This window comes from Sphaerodactylus townsendi, linkage group LG07, assembly GCF_021028975.2.
Source record: "Sphaerodactylus townsendi isolate TG3544 linkage group LG07, MPM_Stown_v2.3, whole genome shotgun sequence".
In the NCBI taxonomy this organism is placed as follows: Eukaryota; Metazoa; Chordata; class Lepidosauria; order Squamata; family Sphaerodactylidae; genus Sphaerodactylus; species Sphaerodactylus townsendi.
The window spans coordinates 47,825,634-47,843,361 of NC_059431.1; the positions used below are offsets into that span (position 1 = coordinate 47,825,634).

General features: G+C 40.4%; 2 protein-coding genes across 8 annotated transcripts in view; one reads left to right on the forward strand and one right to left on the reverse strand.

Annotated features, from left to right (window-relative positions):
- On the reverse strand, nt 1-16,069 carry RIOK2 (RIO kinase 2). Of its 5 annotated transcripts, none has more exons than XR_007245050.1 (11): nt 15,859-16,069; nt 13,867-14,005; nt 11,720-11,836; nt 11,073-11,248; nt 9,276-9,364; nt 6,454-6,645; nt 6,156-6,248; nt 4,175-4,705; nt 3,003-3,099; nt 352-616; nt 1-298 (listed from the first exon to the last, which is right to left on the reverse strand). XR_007245050.1 is itself a non-coding variant. In XM_048503228.1 (11 exons), the coding sequence occupies exons 1-11, from the start codon at nt 15,922-15,924 to the stop codon at nt 455-457; spliced, it is 1,548 nt and encodes a 515-aa protein (XP_048359185.1). In that variant the 5' UTR covers nt 15,925-16,069; the 3' UTR covers nt 1-454. The 5 variants fall into 5 exon arrangements, 4 of the variants coding, with proteins under 4 accessions (XP_048359185.1, XP_048359183.1, XP_048359184.1 ...); XM_048503228.1 differs by having other exon boundaries at nt 1-616; nt 4,175-4,316; nt 4,431-4,705; XM_048503226.1 differs by having other exon boundaries at nt 1-616; nt 15,859-15,940; nt 15,977-16,043.
- Nucleotides 16,070-16,109: 40 nt separating this feature from the next.
- The window catches only part of LOC125436328, a 62,378-nt gene continuing 60,759 nt past the window's right edge, over nt 16,110-17,728 (forward strand). For all 3 annotated transcript variants that reach the window (XM_048503222.1, XM_048503223.1, XM_048503224.1), the window contains exons 1-2: nt 16,110-16,152; nt 16,298-16,444. In XM_048503222.1, the coding sequence (XP_048359179.1) occupies nt 16,394-16,444 (51 nt within the window). In that variant the 5' untranslated portion in view covers nt 16,110-16,152; nt 16,298-16,393. The remainder of the gene's footprint in view (nt 16,153-16,297; nt 16,445-17,728) is intronic.

Below are 17,728 nucleotides of genomic sequence, written 5' to 3' on the forward strand. Positions count from 1 at the left end.
TCAGCTAAACGTTCTCTTTTATTCAATTTGCAATAGATGAAATCAAAACATTTGAATACAATAGGTACACTTTATTTTCTTTGGTGGCTGCACTGATTTACATTCTCTGCAACTCCAAAGAGACTTTGTGTTTACATTCCTCAAACAGTGGTGTGACAAACCACTTCTAAAATGTAGAAGACTTTCTAAAACACTCATGGAGTCTCTTCTTTGAAGTTAAAAGTCTCTCTGAGTACGTGCAGAACTTTACACATCACTTGCTAAGGCCTTCTGTTTCAGCCTGTAGGTTGGCTTTTAATATTTTTAAATTTAACATAGTCTTACACAGCTTTCAACGATACTTATTTACAAGGAAACCCCCCCCCCCCAAAATGCTATAGCTCAGTTAAAAGAACCGCCTCTTTCACTGACTTATGTGATGCAAAGCAAGAAGAAATGATATTTCTACAGAAAGTCAGCCCCAGAAGCTAGCTGAATCTACACTACACTTGATATTGTGCATGTGTTCCCGACGTTGCTTGGTGTAAACATTTGCTTCTCCTTTCTGCACTCGCCGTCTGAGAGCAGCTTTGTGCTGTTTAGTCAACTGACGTTTTATCTTCTGTTTTACCAGATCCTGTAAGACAGTTTGAAAAACTGGACATCAGTACTGTTTGTGAGACACAACACACCTAAAACGCAGTTACTCACAGCAGGAAGTATAATGTAGTTGACACTTCAGAAAATGAATCCGGATCTTAGCAGCTTTTAACCAAGAGCAATGCTCTTGGACTAAGGTCACAACCAAAATCTGAGCTACAAAGTGTGCTCACACCCAGAAGGAAGGAAAAGCATATTGCTCTGTAATATTCAAGTAGTCTTAACTGATTTGAGAAATGGGCTGGCAACATGATGTTCCCCCTTGTGGCTGAGAACAGTAATAGATTCCTGACCACCTATACCAATATTGCTCACCAGCTGTGCACAGTAATTTTTCTTCAAACAAGGCAAAGAAAACATGTTAGCTTTAGGAGGATTACAGAACTCTGGCACAGGGTATGGGAGGAGCATCCCTGCCCAGTTCTATATAAATCTGTTTTTAGCACCCACTGAGCAAAGGTTACACTTAGAAAAGATACACACAATTAAGCTGAATGATAGAACTACAATAACCAATAATATCAGCAGCTAAGCTCTTTGTTAAATGGATTAGTAACAGCTACATGTCTTGATTTATTACCAGACTCACATCTGAGCACACAGTAGATAACAGTGCTCACATTCACAGAATTATTGTGATGGCTCACAATCTCTGGTAATGATCCAGTCTGCACATGCAGCTTTCCATTCAGGTGAGGGAATTGTATAAATAGGACTCATGCATGTGAGAGGCAAATTCAGCAAGCCACTAGATCACACTCTTTGTATTTAATTTTTCACCTGCACTTTAAAGAAAAATACAAGTCAATAAGGTTTAAAACATTTAATTCCTAATACAAATTCTCCTGGGAACAGCTAGCAAGACATAGTACTTTTCACTCTAAAGAGATGTACAAAAATGTTCCGTCTCCAAATATGACTCTGTGAAGTGTCCTTACATTCTGTAGGACTGAGCAGTAGGGCTTTTAATGCACAATTAGAATACTTACCTTTTAGAGCTCTTACTTAAAAAAAAAAATCACACAACACCATTACAGATCCATTTTGCTTGCTTTTCGTACACATTATCCATGTCTGAAATTATTAATGCTGCTAACTTGCTTTCAAAACTCAAGATTGCTTCAGAAAAGAGTTCTGTTGTATTCCTGTCCTCCTGGTCAGCCTAGCAGCAATTGCTTACTAGGAATTTTAAGAATTCAGGAGACAAAGAATATATTGTTTAGGGTCCATCCCTTTTGTCAGCAAATCCCTGGACCGCAAGAGAGGAATTTATTTGCCTTTCAGGCCAACTCCTAAGGTCTCCCAGCTGGTAATGAACAAAGAAAGAATGGTCCCCATTGTCAGTCAGATAGCTCTTGATCCAGCTGGGTGGGGAAGAGAGTCATACTGGGCATCCACTGAAAGTTTCAGCTCTCCTCCACACCTATTCTATCCAAAAAGAAAACTCTAGTCTGACTGAGATAGTGTTATAATGCTGGAAGATTCTGATGGTGTTCATGATCTCTAATTGCAAAGTTTTATTAATCTACAACAGAGGCCCCTCCCAAATGTTTCTGTGCCTAAGTGTTCCCATGATAAAAAATTTAAACAGCACTTTCTGTTACACTCTCATCTTCTCTAGCTGTATGCTAGGATTAACAAAGGCTGTTTTTATCTTGTATGGTGAAAATCTGTCTTTTATTTCATTTCTCTGCATCCTCCCCACACTCTGTAATTTATATAACTGCATGGAGGCAGTGGTCTGTCAGGTTTTGTAAGGGCATGTGAAAGTGCCAATGAAGCTGGTTTGGAGGGAAAAAAGATTTTCTTTGACAGTGTTGAATAATCTAGAGATTTTGACAAAATGTTTAGGCCACTCAGTAGCTGCTGAAGCAGTGGCACTTTGGAATTATGCAATAAATGCATTATCCTGGAACTAGATAAAGTTAAAGAATATTTTTAGAAAATGTTGTATTTTAAGGATCCCATTATTAATGATCTTAACGTCAATGATGACAGTTCATTATCTCAAATTCAAATATTCAGCTCTTTCAAAAGATATAATTGAGCTGGATTCAATTAGAAGGTAAACCATGTCATGGAATGTAACCACAGATGAGGTACTGCCATCGCTGATACTTCAGAAGAATACCACCAGCTACTTTTTGTGCCCCAAGGATCCTGAACTGACCAGTGCCTCAAAAATTAAAATAAAAGTTTAACTGAGAAAGGTGCATGTGTGTGTGTATGCATGTGTGTGGGGGAATCCATCAAGAAGCAGCTCATAAGAAATGTTTCCTACATGAGTTCCGGTGAAACAAACAGGAGCAGTACAAGAGAGGTTCTTGGTGGACTGTTTCTTAAGGGCGTTATGTCAGGCTTACCAGAGGAATTGTTGACCGACTGCCAGCACTGCCGACTGAAGTGACACTCGTAGTTCTTGTTCTGTGGTCACTGATGTGAAACCTGCCCTCATTATCTCTGCAATACAGGCATTATATGTTTTCAGTCAGCCAATAAACTCTCCCAAAACAATCCAGGTGAAACAATTACATGTAGCCTTCAAATAAGCCCAATTCACTAGGAAATGACTCTTGCACAAGTACTGCTAAATTGCATGGGATGCTTTTCAGTGATTTCTATCAGTATTACTTGCCAGTAGACAGAAAGGCTGACACGGGCTGCCTCCCCCACTTTTCATCTTTCTGGATACTTACTCTGCCCTCACTGGCGGTACCAAGTATTGTTCTCCTGCACTGTAGGACATGGCAGTGTTTGTCAAGCCCTTTTTGCCATTTCAATTTCCTATATGAGTTGCTGAGGAACTGCTTATTTTATTTAACAAAACAAAGACTAAGGCAGTGAACATTTAGACTAGCTGTTTTGTTATCAAAGAATAGCTCTGCTGATGTGCATCAGTTTTTCCACGTGCACAACATGCAAAGAGCTGGCAAGGAGAACCTGGAAGCTGAAGTTCAGGAGACATTCTGCAACTCAGTCTACAAGAACAGTCATTGATGACACTGCCAAAAATGAAATGTCAATGCAGAAATAGCAGAAGTAGCAACTGAGAACAAGCAACTCAATTAGTGTAATGTGGTTTTCAATAAAGCTACCCTGTTTTCCCGAATATAAGACATCCCCTAAAAATAAGACGTAGTAGAGGTTTTGCTGAAGTGCGAAATATAAGGCATCCCCCGAAAGTAAGACATAGCAAAGTTTTTGTTTGGAAGCATGCCCGACGAACAGAACACAGAAAAATAAGACATCCCTTGAAAATAAGACATAGCACATCTTTGGGAGCAAAAATTAATATAAGACACTGTCTTATATTCGGGGAAACACGGTAGTCATTATAGTCTTTGAGTACTGTCATGACAAAAAGAAGCTGATTAGAGGTTAAGCTGTGAAACAAGAAGGTTGTTTTCAATTCAAAGCACGACATCTGAAAAGAAATACATCTAGCACTTGAAAGGGAAAACATCTCTTCGAAGGGAAAAACAAAGATTGCACACAAGCAGCCCCCCCACCCCCAAAGATCAATATAGATCTGTACCTGAAAGGCCTAAATTCTCTGTTTAATTTTGACAAGTCAACCAGATCAGGGCATTTGTCTTCATTCTCTTTGTCAGCAGGATCTTCTCCTTGACCTATTTGATCTTCCATTTCGGTGGATTTTTCAATTTTCTTTTTATCCTCTGAAAAATCAATTACAGAGCTCACAGCTTTAGCCCTGTCTTCTGCAGCAATAATTTGCCCTTCAACTGGTTGTAAAGCAGAGCAAAGCTCCTTCAAATCTAAACTCTGCTCACTTTCATCAGCACTGTCTTCTTCACTGGTTGGCTCCAAGTCTCCAGAAAACTGGTCTTCAAAGGGGTCTTCTACTTCGTCTGTGACGTCTCCTTCTGTCTCTTCATCTGTTCCATAATATAATTCCCTTTTCCCTTCAGCATCTTGTACAGGTGGAGAAAGCTCAGCTTTATGACCCTCACTATCAAGGCCAGCTGGGCAAAGCAGTTCATCATCTTCCTGCATTTCTTTAGTGTAACCACTGGCGGCAATTTCTACATCAAGAGAACATTCCTTCCTAATAATGTAGAAGAAAAGGTAAGGAAAAATTAGTTTTCCATATAGGTTTAGAAAGTCTTTAGAATGAAGCTGCTTAAATCACTCTGTTGGTTTTGCTAAACTGGAATCACAATGTAATTTTAAGATTTGCCCAGATCATTGACTAGCCTCAACCACAGCCAGGGCTTTTTCAGTCCTGGCCTCAGTCTGATGGAACACTCTGTCCAATGAGACCAGGACCCTGCAGGACCATAGGCAGTTCCACAGCACCTGTAAGACAGAGCAGTTCCACCAGGCATATGGTTGAGGTAGCTATGGTGTCATCTGGCCTCCCTTTCTATTTCCTTTGAGTCCACCATCAGTCCCTCGAAGGTACTGAACACTGTTTATTGCTGTCCTGTGATTGTTATAATTATGAATTGCAGATATATTTTGATATTGATACTCTTGATATTTTAATATTTTATATTGTTGGAATGTTGTGAGCCACTCCAAGCCTGGAAGGGAAGGACAACATATTAAATCCAATAAACTAACTATCTAAACTAAGCAACACATCACAGTTGTTGCTTGTGGTCCCAATATTAATTGTGGCACATTTCTCATTCACATGTACTTCTTTCTCCAGGAATTGTAGGCCTAGGTTTTTACTTTTCAAAAAAAAAGAACCACTATGTTATATGCTGGTGTACATCCTGATTCTGGAAAATGATGCTCAAAGGCAGAAGACCTGGAGTCTTGAGACAGGATCATGAAACAGTTGGGCTCAATGATCAGCTAAAAATTGCAGACAAAATTAATAAGTGTCTTGGTAAGACAAGTGTAATTCAGCATTTTTAATTTAAAAAAGGAAAGGAGAGAAGACAATTGGGAAGAGGAACGACAGGAGATCAACTATCATAATACTTTTCTAAGCAAAACAAACGTTTCTATTATGAGAAATCCTGAGCAAAAACCAGAGTGATGATGATCATGTAAAAACACTCCTCCTGCAAGTCTGGATGGGCTGATTTTTGTAGGATTAAAGGGAATCACATTTGCCTGATCAAAATTTTTGCACTGCCTTCAGCACAAATTGGAGGTAAACGTTTTGCAACACTTCTAGTACATCAGAAGTAATAATTGTCCTGAACACCTGCAGTGATTTACTGGGGAATACTTATTTTGAACAGTGTGTTAAGGCAAGTCATTTATAAAGAAATCATTGTTCCAGGAACATATCTGCTGGAAAACATGATGCGATTCAAACCCTCCATCAGTTATACAGATCCAGGCACCAGAAGCTATTCATGTAGCCGTGGCAGCTAAAGAACATGCTGTAAAATCACATTAGAATGCTGTAGCTGCATCTACAGAGGTGTGCAGTTCACTCTTTATGTTACTCTGGCAAAGGCCCCTCTGAGGATTAAGTGGGGGAAGATCTGAAATGTGCAAAATAGCTCGTTTTCTAATCATGCCATAAGAATTACCTGATATCCTTGAAAGTTGGATAGAGCTCACTTTCATAATTGAAGCGTTTCATGAAGAAATCACGAATACATTTCACATCTCTATCAAAGTACCTGAACAAAGAAATTATAGTGATTAACTGACTTTTAAAATACCAAGTTACAATTTCCCAGCAGAACAGCTTTACCATCACGTACACGAGTTAATTCTGTCACAAGCTATGCTGGAGTTCTACTGCTTGCAGAAGAGATTAAAGGTTTTGCTAATGTCATCATCAAATAGCCAGATTCTGGAAATACAAACAGGCTTTGTACATACCATTCAGCATTTGGGTGAGAGGTTGACACCATCTGTGGAAAATCGATCATCGTGACATGATCCTCGTCATCCAGCATGAGATTGAACTCATTGAAGTCACCATGAATCAAGCCATAGTTCGCAAGCTTCACAATTAATTCCATTAATTCATTATATAATGAGGGAGGATCTTTGAGCTGATGCACTTGACACCTAAGTAACAAGGAATCACTAGTTTATTAAACATACATTAAAAGAGAAACACCCAAATCTAAACAGAAGAAACAGCATTGGGCTCAGAGGTTAGATTAGCTGCAAATTATGATTTTTAAAACAAAAGTAACCGTCCCTTTCCAGACTTTTAACAACACTGGGTGGAATTTGATTTAGATTTATGAAACTGCTCTGGAGCAACTGGAAGGGCTAAACAGCCCTGATCTATTTGGAAGATCCATTCATCACTTCTAGTCTGATCTTTAGCAGTTGCCACCCAGAAAGGTACCGGTAGTTGCATCTTGCATAAAGAGATGGACAACAACAACATGATAAAAGTGACCATTCATGCAGTTGCTTTCAGAATATTTTAGTCTATTTGGAGCATCATTCCCACCCCCCAATTCTGTTTGGAGTATCATATGCATTTGAACCAAGTCTCTTTCTGAATTTTCCATGCCAAATACAAGAAAATGTTACATTAATTCAGTTTTACTACTAATTCAGTCTTTTAAAATTGGTCTGCTCTCATGGTGGCTATAATAATTTTTTCCTGAACATTCTTTAATTTCAGTCATTTTATTCAAGTTAGAAATTCTCAATAGTGCTTTGGTTTTAAGCAAACAAACTCCATATAATGGTTTGCTCAATAGGACATTTTAGGGACATGAACACAAGTTTTCAGGATATTACAGTTGTGAACATAAGAGATCTGGAAACCAAAACGTTATTTTAATACCAAAAAACTGAGAGCAATACAAAGGTCTTACTCAGAAGATTAACTAGTCTGGGTCTCTAAGGGCACTGGGGGTATTACTTGCTGAAGTCACTAATGCACACATTACATCTTTAAAATGTGTTCCAACATGCTACAGTAAGATTAAGGTCTCCACCACCACTTCAAAGCAAAGATGTCCTATTTTGTGCTATTTTTCCAAGCATGGCTTTGTTCAAAATGTCTGTTGCGTATCCTGTCTGCGATCTGTACACATTTGAGGCCACAGGTGTGTACCATGTGTTTTAAGGAACTTTATATGCTTTATATTCAAGATATTATAAAAAGGATTGGGAAATGAATTTTGCTTTTTTTTTTACAGTTTAGATTTAGAATAGATTCCTTTTTGATGGAAGCAGCTTGCACCAGATGCTAACATTGTTACACTTATAATGTGACTTTTTCCCAAATAAAGCTGATTTACTTTTAATCTAGGAATAAGAATTAAGGTCAGACTGCACACTTTTGCTTTCAGCTGTGCAAATGCATGACACAGCACTTTGGTGTGAAAAGTTCAATGATTGCACACAGTTGTTTAAAAATTCCAGGGGAGAAAATGAAACTGCCACTAAGCAACCTTAATTCCTCTCCTGAGTGATGATTACTCCTCTTGTTATTATAAAAATAATCTATGTGCTAAAAGAAAACTTCTTGAATTGATAAAATAGCAATCAGCAACTACAGCATAATTATGACCAGGCCAACAGGTACACACTTAGACAAGGGCATACCTGCATCTAAAATCAGGCAACACTCTTTCTAGCAGTTGTGAGGGCAAAAAAAGGGAAAAATTTCCTCTAAGAAAAAACCCGAAACGACAACGCTACACTTAAAAGCAGAGAGCTAGATCCTGAAGAACTATTAGCGCAATTAGTTTCTGGATGGGATTTTTTTTAATTTAAAAAAAACCACACCTATAATGGAGAGTGTTCATGCAGAGAGTTTTTACAGCCTTCCCCACCCCCAGCAGTCTTGTGCTTCTAATAAGTGTTCTGTGCATCTGATAAGCTGCCCCTGTCCATGCAACAATGAACGCTGTTCCCAGAAGTCCCCCTGATCCTCATGAGTGGTTTTACAGGGGTTGGGGGAGAGAGACTGGGGTACTTCCAAGACAGGAACTGGCATTGGAAGACAGCAAAAACCTTGTCTGGGAACTTGATCCACTTGCAAATACTTTAGATCTAACCCTGAAATTCACTGAGTAACCTTCTGACTGAGGAAGAGCTATAAGCTTATTTTAAAAGGAACCTAATGCCATCTTGAGTAATTTTATAAAACAAGATCTCATTTGGGATTAGGGTTGCCAACAACCTCAAGCAACAATGTTTTGTGGAAGCTTAATGGGATGTTGTTAGCAGCCCCTACTTAGGATCTCCTTTCAAAAAACAATATATTCTAATTAATGTTTTCCATAGTTCTGTTTCACAAGATTTACTGAAATATGCTCCCTCATACTTACTTTAGCATGGAAAAGCCTTCTAGAAAGATGTATTTAATATTTTTCAATAATTAATAAATCTAAAAAAGTACAAAGGCATTATGGACATGTGCAACTCAAGCATGCAAGCATTTCAACAGAGCTTATAAACTGGTGACAGGCCTTCATTAACTCATTGTTTTAAAATATGGTTTATGTTAAATGAGAGCAGTTTGGATGTTACTACCTTAACATACTGCCTATGATTTCTAAACTGTAACTCAGAATAAACAGATTCTCAGCTCTTTCCACTGTTTTGTCCAGATCTCTTCTCTGGAAGTCCATCAACTTGATTACTACACCGGAGTACCACTAAGCAAATGTGCTTTCATATCATGAACAATAGTTTAACTGAGATGTTGAAATGTCAAGACTTACAAAGGATAGCCGCTGACAAGTGCCATTACTACTGCATGTCTATTGTAGTCACAGGGTTTTGGAACAGGAAATTTCCTATCATATAGAGCCTGGATTGGAAAAAGTAAAAAAAAAAAAAAAGGAAAAGCATTTCAAGATATTCTATTCTTACTTTCTCTGCTCCAAAATGACTGTTTTTATCTGAAAGGAAGGAGTCACTTTTCCCATTTTTTTGGCTTTTCAAAAAAGGGATCATCTTCCATACAGGTGCACATAGAGTTATTGTCCTCTTTCACCTTGGAACCTTCTTGCACTGCCTAGGAAATGCAAAAGCAGAGAGAAAAGCACAACTCTCCCTCCCCCAGCTGGTAAGATTGAAAGCCATTTCCAGAAGGCATTAAGACAGTGGGTGACCACCTCCCCCACACCAGCTGGTTCACAGGCCAGCTTGCAGCCCAGCAAGCCAGTTGGGAGGGGCCATGCTCTTCTTTCTGCTCCTGCGCCTTTTATCTGATGCCAGAATGGGGTAGATAATTAGTCTGTCGTAAATTCAGCATCATCCTTCTTTTCCTTTTAGATTTTTTTTAAAAGAGGGACATCTTGCATTAGGGTTCACCTTCCTTTGGGGTAAATATGGTAACAATAAGGAGTTTAGTACTAAGTACTTGTTAAAATGGTTTACATAAACAGGCAGCATGACAATCTATCACTCTGCGAGAACACAAGAGCAGCTCTGTGAGATTAGCCCATCCAGATCCTCACATTACCAACCAGATGCATTAAAAAAGGCAGACAAAGAAGGCACAAAAGTAGCAGGTCCTCTTTGTTGACCATCAACTGGTATTCATCTCAATGATTCCATGAAACTGTCACAGTTACTACAGCCAACAGACCTGCCATCAATGAGCATGTCTAATCTGTTTTTAAAGCCCTTTAAGCGTGTGGATTTTACCACAATCTTTGGCAATGAATTGAGTAAATATACTGGATTGGATCTGTCTCCATTCTACTGAGGCATCTGCCAGAGAACATGTGCTCACTTCGCAGAAGAGAGATGTTGGATTCAACCTGTTGTTCCTTTCAACCAATCACAGTGGGTGACTTCAGATTTTGTTTTATTAAATAAAAAAAACATTTTATAGTCACTTTAATTGTCTTTTTTTGCAAACTAAAAAGCTCTGCTGCTTTAGCTTTTTCTGAAAGGAAAGTTTCTCCAATCCCTTAATAATATTGGTAGCCCTCTCTGCCTTTTCTAGCCCTAGGAAACCATTTTTTGAGGCAGGAGGTCTGTATTTAGTATTACAACAAATCCCATGTGGCAGACTTAGTATAAAAGCATCAGGACATGGTTTCAGTCCCTTTCCTAATAATCCTTAGTATGAAGTCTACCTTCTCACTGTTGCTGCACAATGAACCAATGCTTACACTGGGCTATCCACCATGATTCCTGGATCATGATGAATCAGTGACAGTCAGACATTTATGTATATATGAAATGAGGAATTTTTTGCACCAACAGGCTTGTTGAAAAAGTGAAAGTTGCTCACTGAAAGTGCAAACAGAAAAATCTTGGAGTGCTTCTTTGACTTGCCTTATCAAACAACACAGCAATTAATGAAACACCCCTGGATGATCTTCAGAGATTAGGGAGGAACATAGGGAGGAGACAACCTATTAAACAGGCAATACTAGTCAAGAACTGTGTGGTAAACCTATAACTGTGAATTGTGCCAGGAATCTGGAAGAGACTCCTCTATCTCTTTCAACTTGAATTGTAGCCACTCTGAAATAGGAGAACCAGAGGAGAACAAATGATACCTTCATATAGGCAAATTCCTTCATTGCAGCAAGACGCGACAGGTAGAGCCATGACATCTTGTGTCTGTGCTTGTGGTAATCCCGTTTATTTTTTAAGTTTCGAAATGACGTCCTTCCAAGCCTATGCAACTTCAGTGCACGCTGTTCCTCTTCTTTGTTAGCAACAATATAAATATCTTTAAAGTATGGTAAATTTGCAATCCATTAGAATCTCTATAAACATGTATTGTAAGTATTCCAGTACCGCCTACTTAGTCATTGGGAAGATTTCACAACAGTGCATAATACAAGAACAGCGGCAATATTACCATTACTATGTCATGCCCAGGTTCATCCAATTAAGCTAGGCATACCAGACTTTTGAAACGGCATGCAGATGGTCCAACATTCAATTCCCTGCATCATTAGGTACCCTCAACACCCTAAAGAGTTGCTGTCAGTCAGAGTAGACAATACAAATACTGACAGGCCAATGCTCTGACACCATATAAAGCAGCCTCCTGCATTCAACTTAAATACTTGAACAATCACAGGAAATCTCAGATGCTATTTAGACAAATGAAATTACTACCTGCTCATGAACTGTCATCTTTTCAATGGAACCACTAGATTTCTTTACCAAAAAAAGTCATCATGTTTGCAAATACCTGATTCTTTGCCAACACCCATCTGGTTTCCCACAGAACAGATAACTTGACGAGAAGATAGAGTTTTCAAAGCAAGATAATCATATCCTCCGCTAGTTAATCGATACCCTTGGACAGCTGTAGGATTAAAATATCAGTAAGTGAATTATACAATGGGTTATTCCTGTGTGAGAATTATACTCCTAAACTGAGAATATTGTAACAAAGTAATCAGTCCTCTAAAGCAAGGCAGCCTTCATTTTGCAGTGGTCATATCTATTTATGGAAATATTTATGTCCTCCTTTTCTCAAGAAATCCAAAGTGGCTTACAACATTGTCACAGAATCCTGGCATGCAGGAATATATGATCACAGCACCCTTGACAGATGACCATCCAGTCTCTGTTTAAAAACCTGCTAAGGAGGAGACTCCACTACCCTCTGCAGCAGTGTATTCCACTGCTAAACAGTCCTTACAGTCAGCAAGTTCTTCCTATCGTTTAGGTGGAATCTCATTCCTGCACCTTGAATCCATTAATCCTTGGCTAGTCCTTGAAGCAGTAGAAAACAAGGTTGCTCCCTCTCAAATATGACATCCCTTCAAATATTTAAACATAGATATCATGTAACCCCTTAACTTTCTCTTCTCTGCCGAGCTCCCTAAGCTGCCCCTCATACAGCATGGAATCCAGACCTTTTACCATTTTGGTTGCCCTCCTCTGGATCTTTTCCAGCCTGTCAATAGCCTTCTTGAATTGCAGCATCTAGAACTGGACACAGTATCCCAGGTGAGGTCTGGCCAATGCAGAATAGAGTGGTACTATTACATCCCTTGAGCAAGACACTATAATCCTATTGATGCATCCAAGAATTGAATTGGCTTTCTTGGCTGCTGCATTACACTGCTGACTCATGTTCATTTTGTGGTATACTAAGATTCCCAGATCCCATTCACACGTACTGTTGCCAAACCAGGTTTCCCACATCTTATATCTGTGCATTTCATTTTTTCTGTGTAAGTGTAGTATCTTACATTGTTTTTGTTAGTTTTGGCCCAGCTCTCTAATCTATCAAAGGCAATTTGGATTCTGACCCTGTCTTCTGCAGTATTAGCTACCCCTACTAATTTGGTGTCATCTGCAAACCTGATTAGCATCCCTTCTATTCCATCATCCAAGTCACTGATGAAAATATTGAATAGCACTGGGCCCAGAACAGAACCCTACAGCACCCAACTAGTCACTACTCTCCAGGATGACGATGAGCCATTGGTAAGCACATTTTGGGTATGGTTAGTCAACCAATTATAAATCCATCTAACAGTAGCATTGACTAGCCCATATTTTACTAGCTTGCTTGCAAAAATGACATTGGGGACCTCGTCAAAGGCCTTCCTGGAGTCAAGATATGCTACATCCACAGCATCTCCTTCATCAGTCAAACTTGTCACTCTATCAAAAACAGAGATAAGATTAGTCTGGCATGACTTGTTTCTGAGAAACCCATATTGACTTTTAGTGATCATGGCATTCCCTTGTAAGTGCTTACAGACTGTCTGTTTAATTATCTCCTCTAGAATCTTTCCTGATATTAATGTCAGGCTGACTGGGCAGTAATTGTCTGGATCCTCTTTTTTCCCCTTTTTGAAGATGGAAACAACAATTGCTCTGTACATTAGTGTAGAGACACCTAAGGGCATGTTTTATTCCCCCTAGCTTCTTATTTTCCCTCCCATTGTTGGGTTTCTGAACTATTCGCTCAGTTCTCTCTATAACCTTTGGAATATTATCTCTAGCACTTGATGAACATATGCTCTCCTTAATACTATCTTCCTCCCCATAAAACTCAGTATTTTATCCTCACAACAACCACGTCAAGAGAGTTAGGCTGAGTGTGACTGATCCAAAGTCACCCAGTGAACTTCCATGACACTGTACAAACCTAGGTCTTCCAGATCTGAGTCCAACCACCATACCATCTTAGTCGGTATACATTAGCCTGATAGAGGTTGTACTTGGTGCAACAACTCAGAATTACCTGCAGGCTTTCTGTGTTGGAATACAAAGGTTGATTGCAAAGGTTGATTTCATCTGATTATTAGTAGTTACATTTGTTAACAGAAATTACTGAAGCAATATTAACTGCTTGCTTGTACAACTGATACTCACTTTTGGTTTGTTCATAAGCCAAGAGTTTATGCTTTGTTAATTCTCGCAGAATTTTGTTACACCCTCCATGTTTTAAACTAGCAATAGATGCAATCAAGCTTGAAGGAACTATTTCATGGTTCTTCATGCCCATTTCCACCTGAAACAGAAAAATAAAATCTGAGAAAACATACTGGTTTTTTAGTTGTTAATTACTTTCATGATTTCTGTTTTATTATGTGTTACTCCATAAGCCAAGCAAGTTCTCTGGAGAAGTGACCTAGAACTGCCTAAAACACAAACACATCTCATGTCTACTCTCTTTCACGTTTTCCTTTCCAGGACCTTAATTTTGTACAGCTTTTATATTTGCCCCATGCCACTGTAGCTTACTGACTTGACAATTTAAAGTAAGTTTTAAAAAATCATACTGTTTTTAAATGACTGATACTGAAAATAAATTCTATCTCCATTATCATAATGAGATGTAAGACTTACAATGCCCTCCTGAAGCTGTAGTGAAGTGGCCAAATCTTTACAAGTGGTACTCCAATCTATAAACCCTTATTCAATGGCAAGCAGCAATATCCCTCAGTCGAATGAGTCATTTTATTTCACCCTGCCCATTCACTGAAGGACACACAAGTATCAGTTGTTTCAAAACACCCCTTCCCCAAACAGCAATGGGTCACACAGGCATCCAGAGATAGAGGACTGAAAACTCCAGTTTGCTACATATGTTTGGCAGCAAACAGACACAGTTACCATTCTGTTAGTATGTGGCAGAAGCCATCCTTGTTCCATAATGTATGCAAATTTGACAACTCTATACATCAATGTAAATGATACAAAAACAAGAAAGAAAGCTTTCTACTTTCTCTACTGCTTTAGGCATTTTGACACCTCAACAGTAGTTTAGTATCCAAAAACACCCTCATTTCAGGAGAGCATTTGCATTTTGCAATTAAACCAAAAGTGGTCTTGAGGCATCTTGAAGACTAAACACATGAGCACCTATGAACTACAGCAGATTTCATTAGATTCATGTCCTATGTCAGCAGAAACACATACACATATTCATTTCATTCATTTATTTGATTTGTAACCTGCTCTTCCTGCCATTGCAGGTTCAGAGTGGCTATCAATGTATTCCTAAAACACAGTACAATTTAAAACACACTAAAACAACCCACAATAAAATCAGATTGGTGCATAAACAAACAAACCAGGATGGAACAGTTGAAATAATAGGAGGTGAAAGGGGGGGGGGGGGGGGGCCAGGAAGATGAATCGAACTGTCATTACTCTTAACTAAATGTCTAGTGGAACAGCTCTGTCTTCCAAGTCCTGCAAAATTGATATAAATCCTAGTGTCCCATTGGAGAGAGAATTCCACCAGGCCAGGACCAAAAAAAGCTCTAGCTCAAGTGGAGGACAGCTGGACACTTTTCGGGTAACGCACTACCAGTCAGTTGTTATTAGCAGAGTGATATGCTCTCTATGAGACACTGGGAGAAGTGGTCTTGCAGATATGGTGGTCCCAGACCATTAAGAACTTTAAATGCTTGTACTAAAATTTTGAACTGGACACAGTACTCCACCTGGAGCCAGTGCAGCTGGTAGAGCACTGGCTGAATATGAGCCCTCCATAGTGTTCCAGTAAAGACCTGTGCAGCTGCATTTTGTACCTTCTAGAGCAGGGGTCGGGAACCTTTACCCCTCAAAGAGCCATTTGGCTCACCCTCCCCCGCTCCCCCGCCCACTTGCTCGCTCGCGCCCCCCCCGCCCGCTCACCCCCCCGCCTGCAGGGCAGGCGTAGATGGGCCCGGCGGCTCAGCCTGGCCGGCCGCCGGGCGAGTGAAGCGCCCGCCCTGCAAGGAGCAGGGCGGGCGAAGAGGGTCCCGGCGGCTCGGCCTGGCCGGCCGCCGGGCAAGTGAAGCGCCAGCCCTGCAAGATCACGACACGCACACGTGGCCCTACAGGGTGGGCACACGATCGCCAGTTGATTCTTACCGCAGTCAGTACCCGAAAGTGGTCCCGGGAAAGGTACCGGAGCAAAGTGACGTTGAGTTTCCCCATGGCCTCGTCTGACCACCCACCCTCCGAGCGGGAACGGAGGGTTGGAGTCCACCCCTCTCAAACTCTGAACTACCAGCCCTTGTGTTCGGTCGACCACTTCCGCGTTCGCATGCGCACTCTACATCCCCACAGCCGCGTATTACACATGCGCGAAACGTGAAACTGTCTTTTGTTAAATGGGCGGTGTTAGTTACTAGAACGGGGCTGTTTCCTGACAAGTCCTTGAAGGTATTGTAAGCAATAATACGGTAGTCCCTGCCGAATTTGCGCTTTCATATTTATTAAAGATTTTTGATTTGAGATGTTTAATTACTTAATCGTAAGAATAAAATATTGAAAACTTGTTGAGAATATTTTCCTTTTCCCCCCTCAGATTTCCTGCGGGGCTTTGTATGTATCTGTAGAGACCCGCTGCCTAGGAAACGCGTTGCGCGGGATATAGCGGCTCAAAACAAGACTCTGGGAAACCATGAGCTCCCGTGGTGGCCAGCCGGCATCTGTGCCCCGGACATCGGCCAAGGTAACATTATCTGAAAATGCTTTTGGATGAAGATTGAGCCCCTGAGGATTTGACGGTGGAGGGGAGGAGAAAACGACGGATAACCAACACAAAACAAAGTGTTCATTTCCGTTTCTGTGCCACGCTTTGCTGGGTGTTGCCGAGGGTCGCCAATAGTCTTGGGGAAAATGTCGTGTTCCTTAAATAGATGCATACCGGTATTTTCTAGGTGACGTTTTTGCCCCCTTGCCTTAAGCAGTTTAAGTTGCCACCCATTAACTTTTTTTTTTTTAGGGATGCAACACTTTGCTGTGGGTGTGTTGGCAACCCCAAGTTAAGAAAGTAGTGTTGAAGGCTTTCACGGTCGGATTCCCCACCCACTGGCGTTCCTGCCTAGGGACATGGGGTACCCCTTGTCCCCCGGCGCATCGATTGAGGTCACGTGGGGGGGCGCCAAAACATCCTCCTACACAGCGAGGGATTGAGCAAGCCCTAGAAAGCAGGCACTGAAGCAGCCCACTGCTCCCAGTTCCTGTTGTAGCCCCGCCCACTCTGTACGGTGGCCTGGCGTGTCCAGGGGCGGGGGAGAAGTCCCCACCCCCCATGAGAACAGAGTCACAGTTATGTCCAAAGGCACAGGCTGGGAACACTTTCATATACACATTTTTTAAAAAAATTCTGCATGCTTTTTCCTCCATTTGATTCAAGGAATGTTTTCCCTTCATTTTTTCCTCTGTTGTTTTCCTGAGGTCTATTACTGCAATGTATTGTTTTCAGTCCACTTCCCAATCAGCTTCTCTTGAGTGTTCCATCTTGCTGAAATGTTCTTTACCAACACCTGGCCTTTATCTGTGCCTCCTTCCATGTAGTTGCTCAATCTCTGCTTTAAACATTTTCTGTTCCCCCTTGTTCTCCATTTTCAAAAGATTTTTTAAAGTATTTTTGTCATATGGCATTAACACTATAATGTTGGGGCACAGGAGGAAGCCATCTTTATCAATTTCATCTTCAATTTCAATATCAGCTTTATCAATTTCATCTTAAATTTGTAGTGTTACCTTAAGGTTACACTATGTGTTAATGCACTGTGTTTGCAGTTGGGTGTGAGTGAAATTGACAAGAAAAGTTGCTTTTGCAGGAGGAAATTGACAAGGTACTGCAGTGGTAAAATTACTGCAGCTTTAATTTGGTCAAAAATATGGTCTTCTATGTTGGGACAGGGTGGGTGGGTGGGTGAGTAGGCTGTGTGATTCTGTTCCTTCAGGTAATGGTGCCTACTCCAATAAGTTTTTTTTTTGGGGGGGG

Coding starts and splice junctions, on each gene's coding strand:
- RIOK2 (XM_048503225.1), bottom strand. CDS start 15,924: ATGGGGAAACTCAACGTCACTTTGCTCCGGTACCTTTCCCGGGACCAC. Junction 9,365..11,072: donor AGGAATTTGCCTATATGAAG/GTATCATTTGTT, acceptor TTTCCAATCCAG/GCTCTATATGATAGGAAATT. Junction 6,646..9,275: donor CTTGTCAGCGGCTATCCTTT/GTAAGTCTTGAC, acceptor CTTGTTACTTAG/GTGTCAAGTGCATCAGCTCA.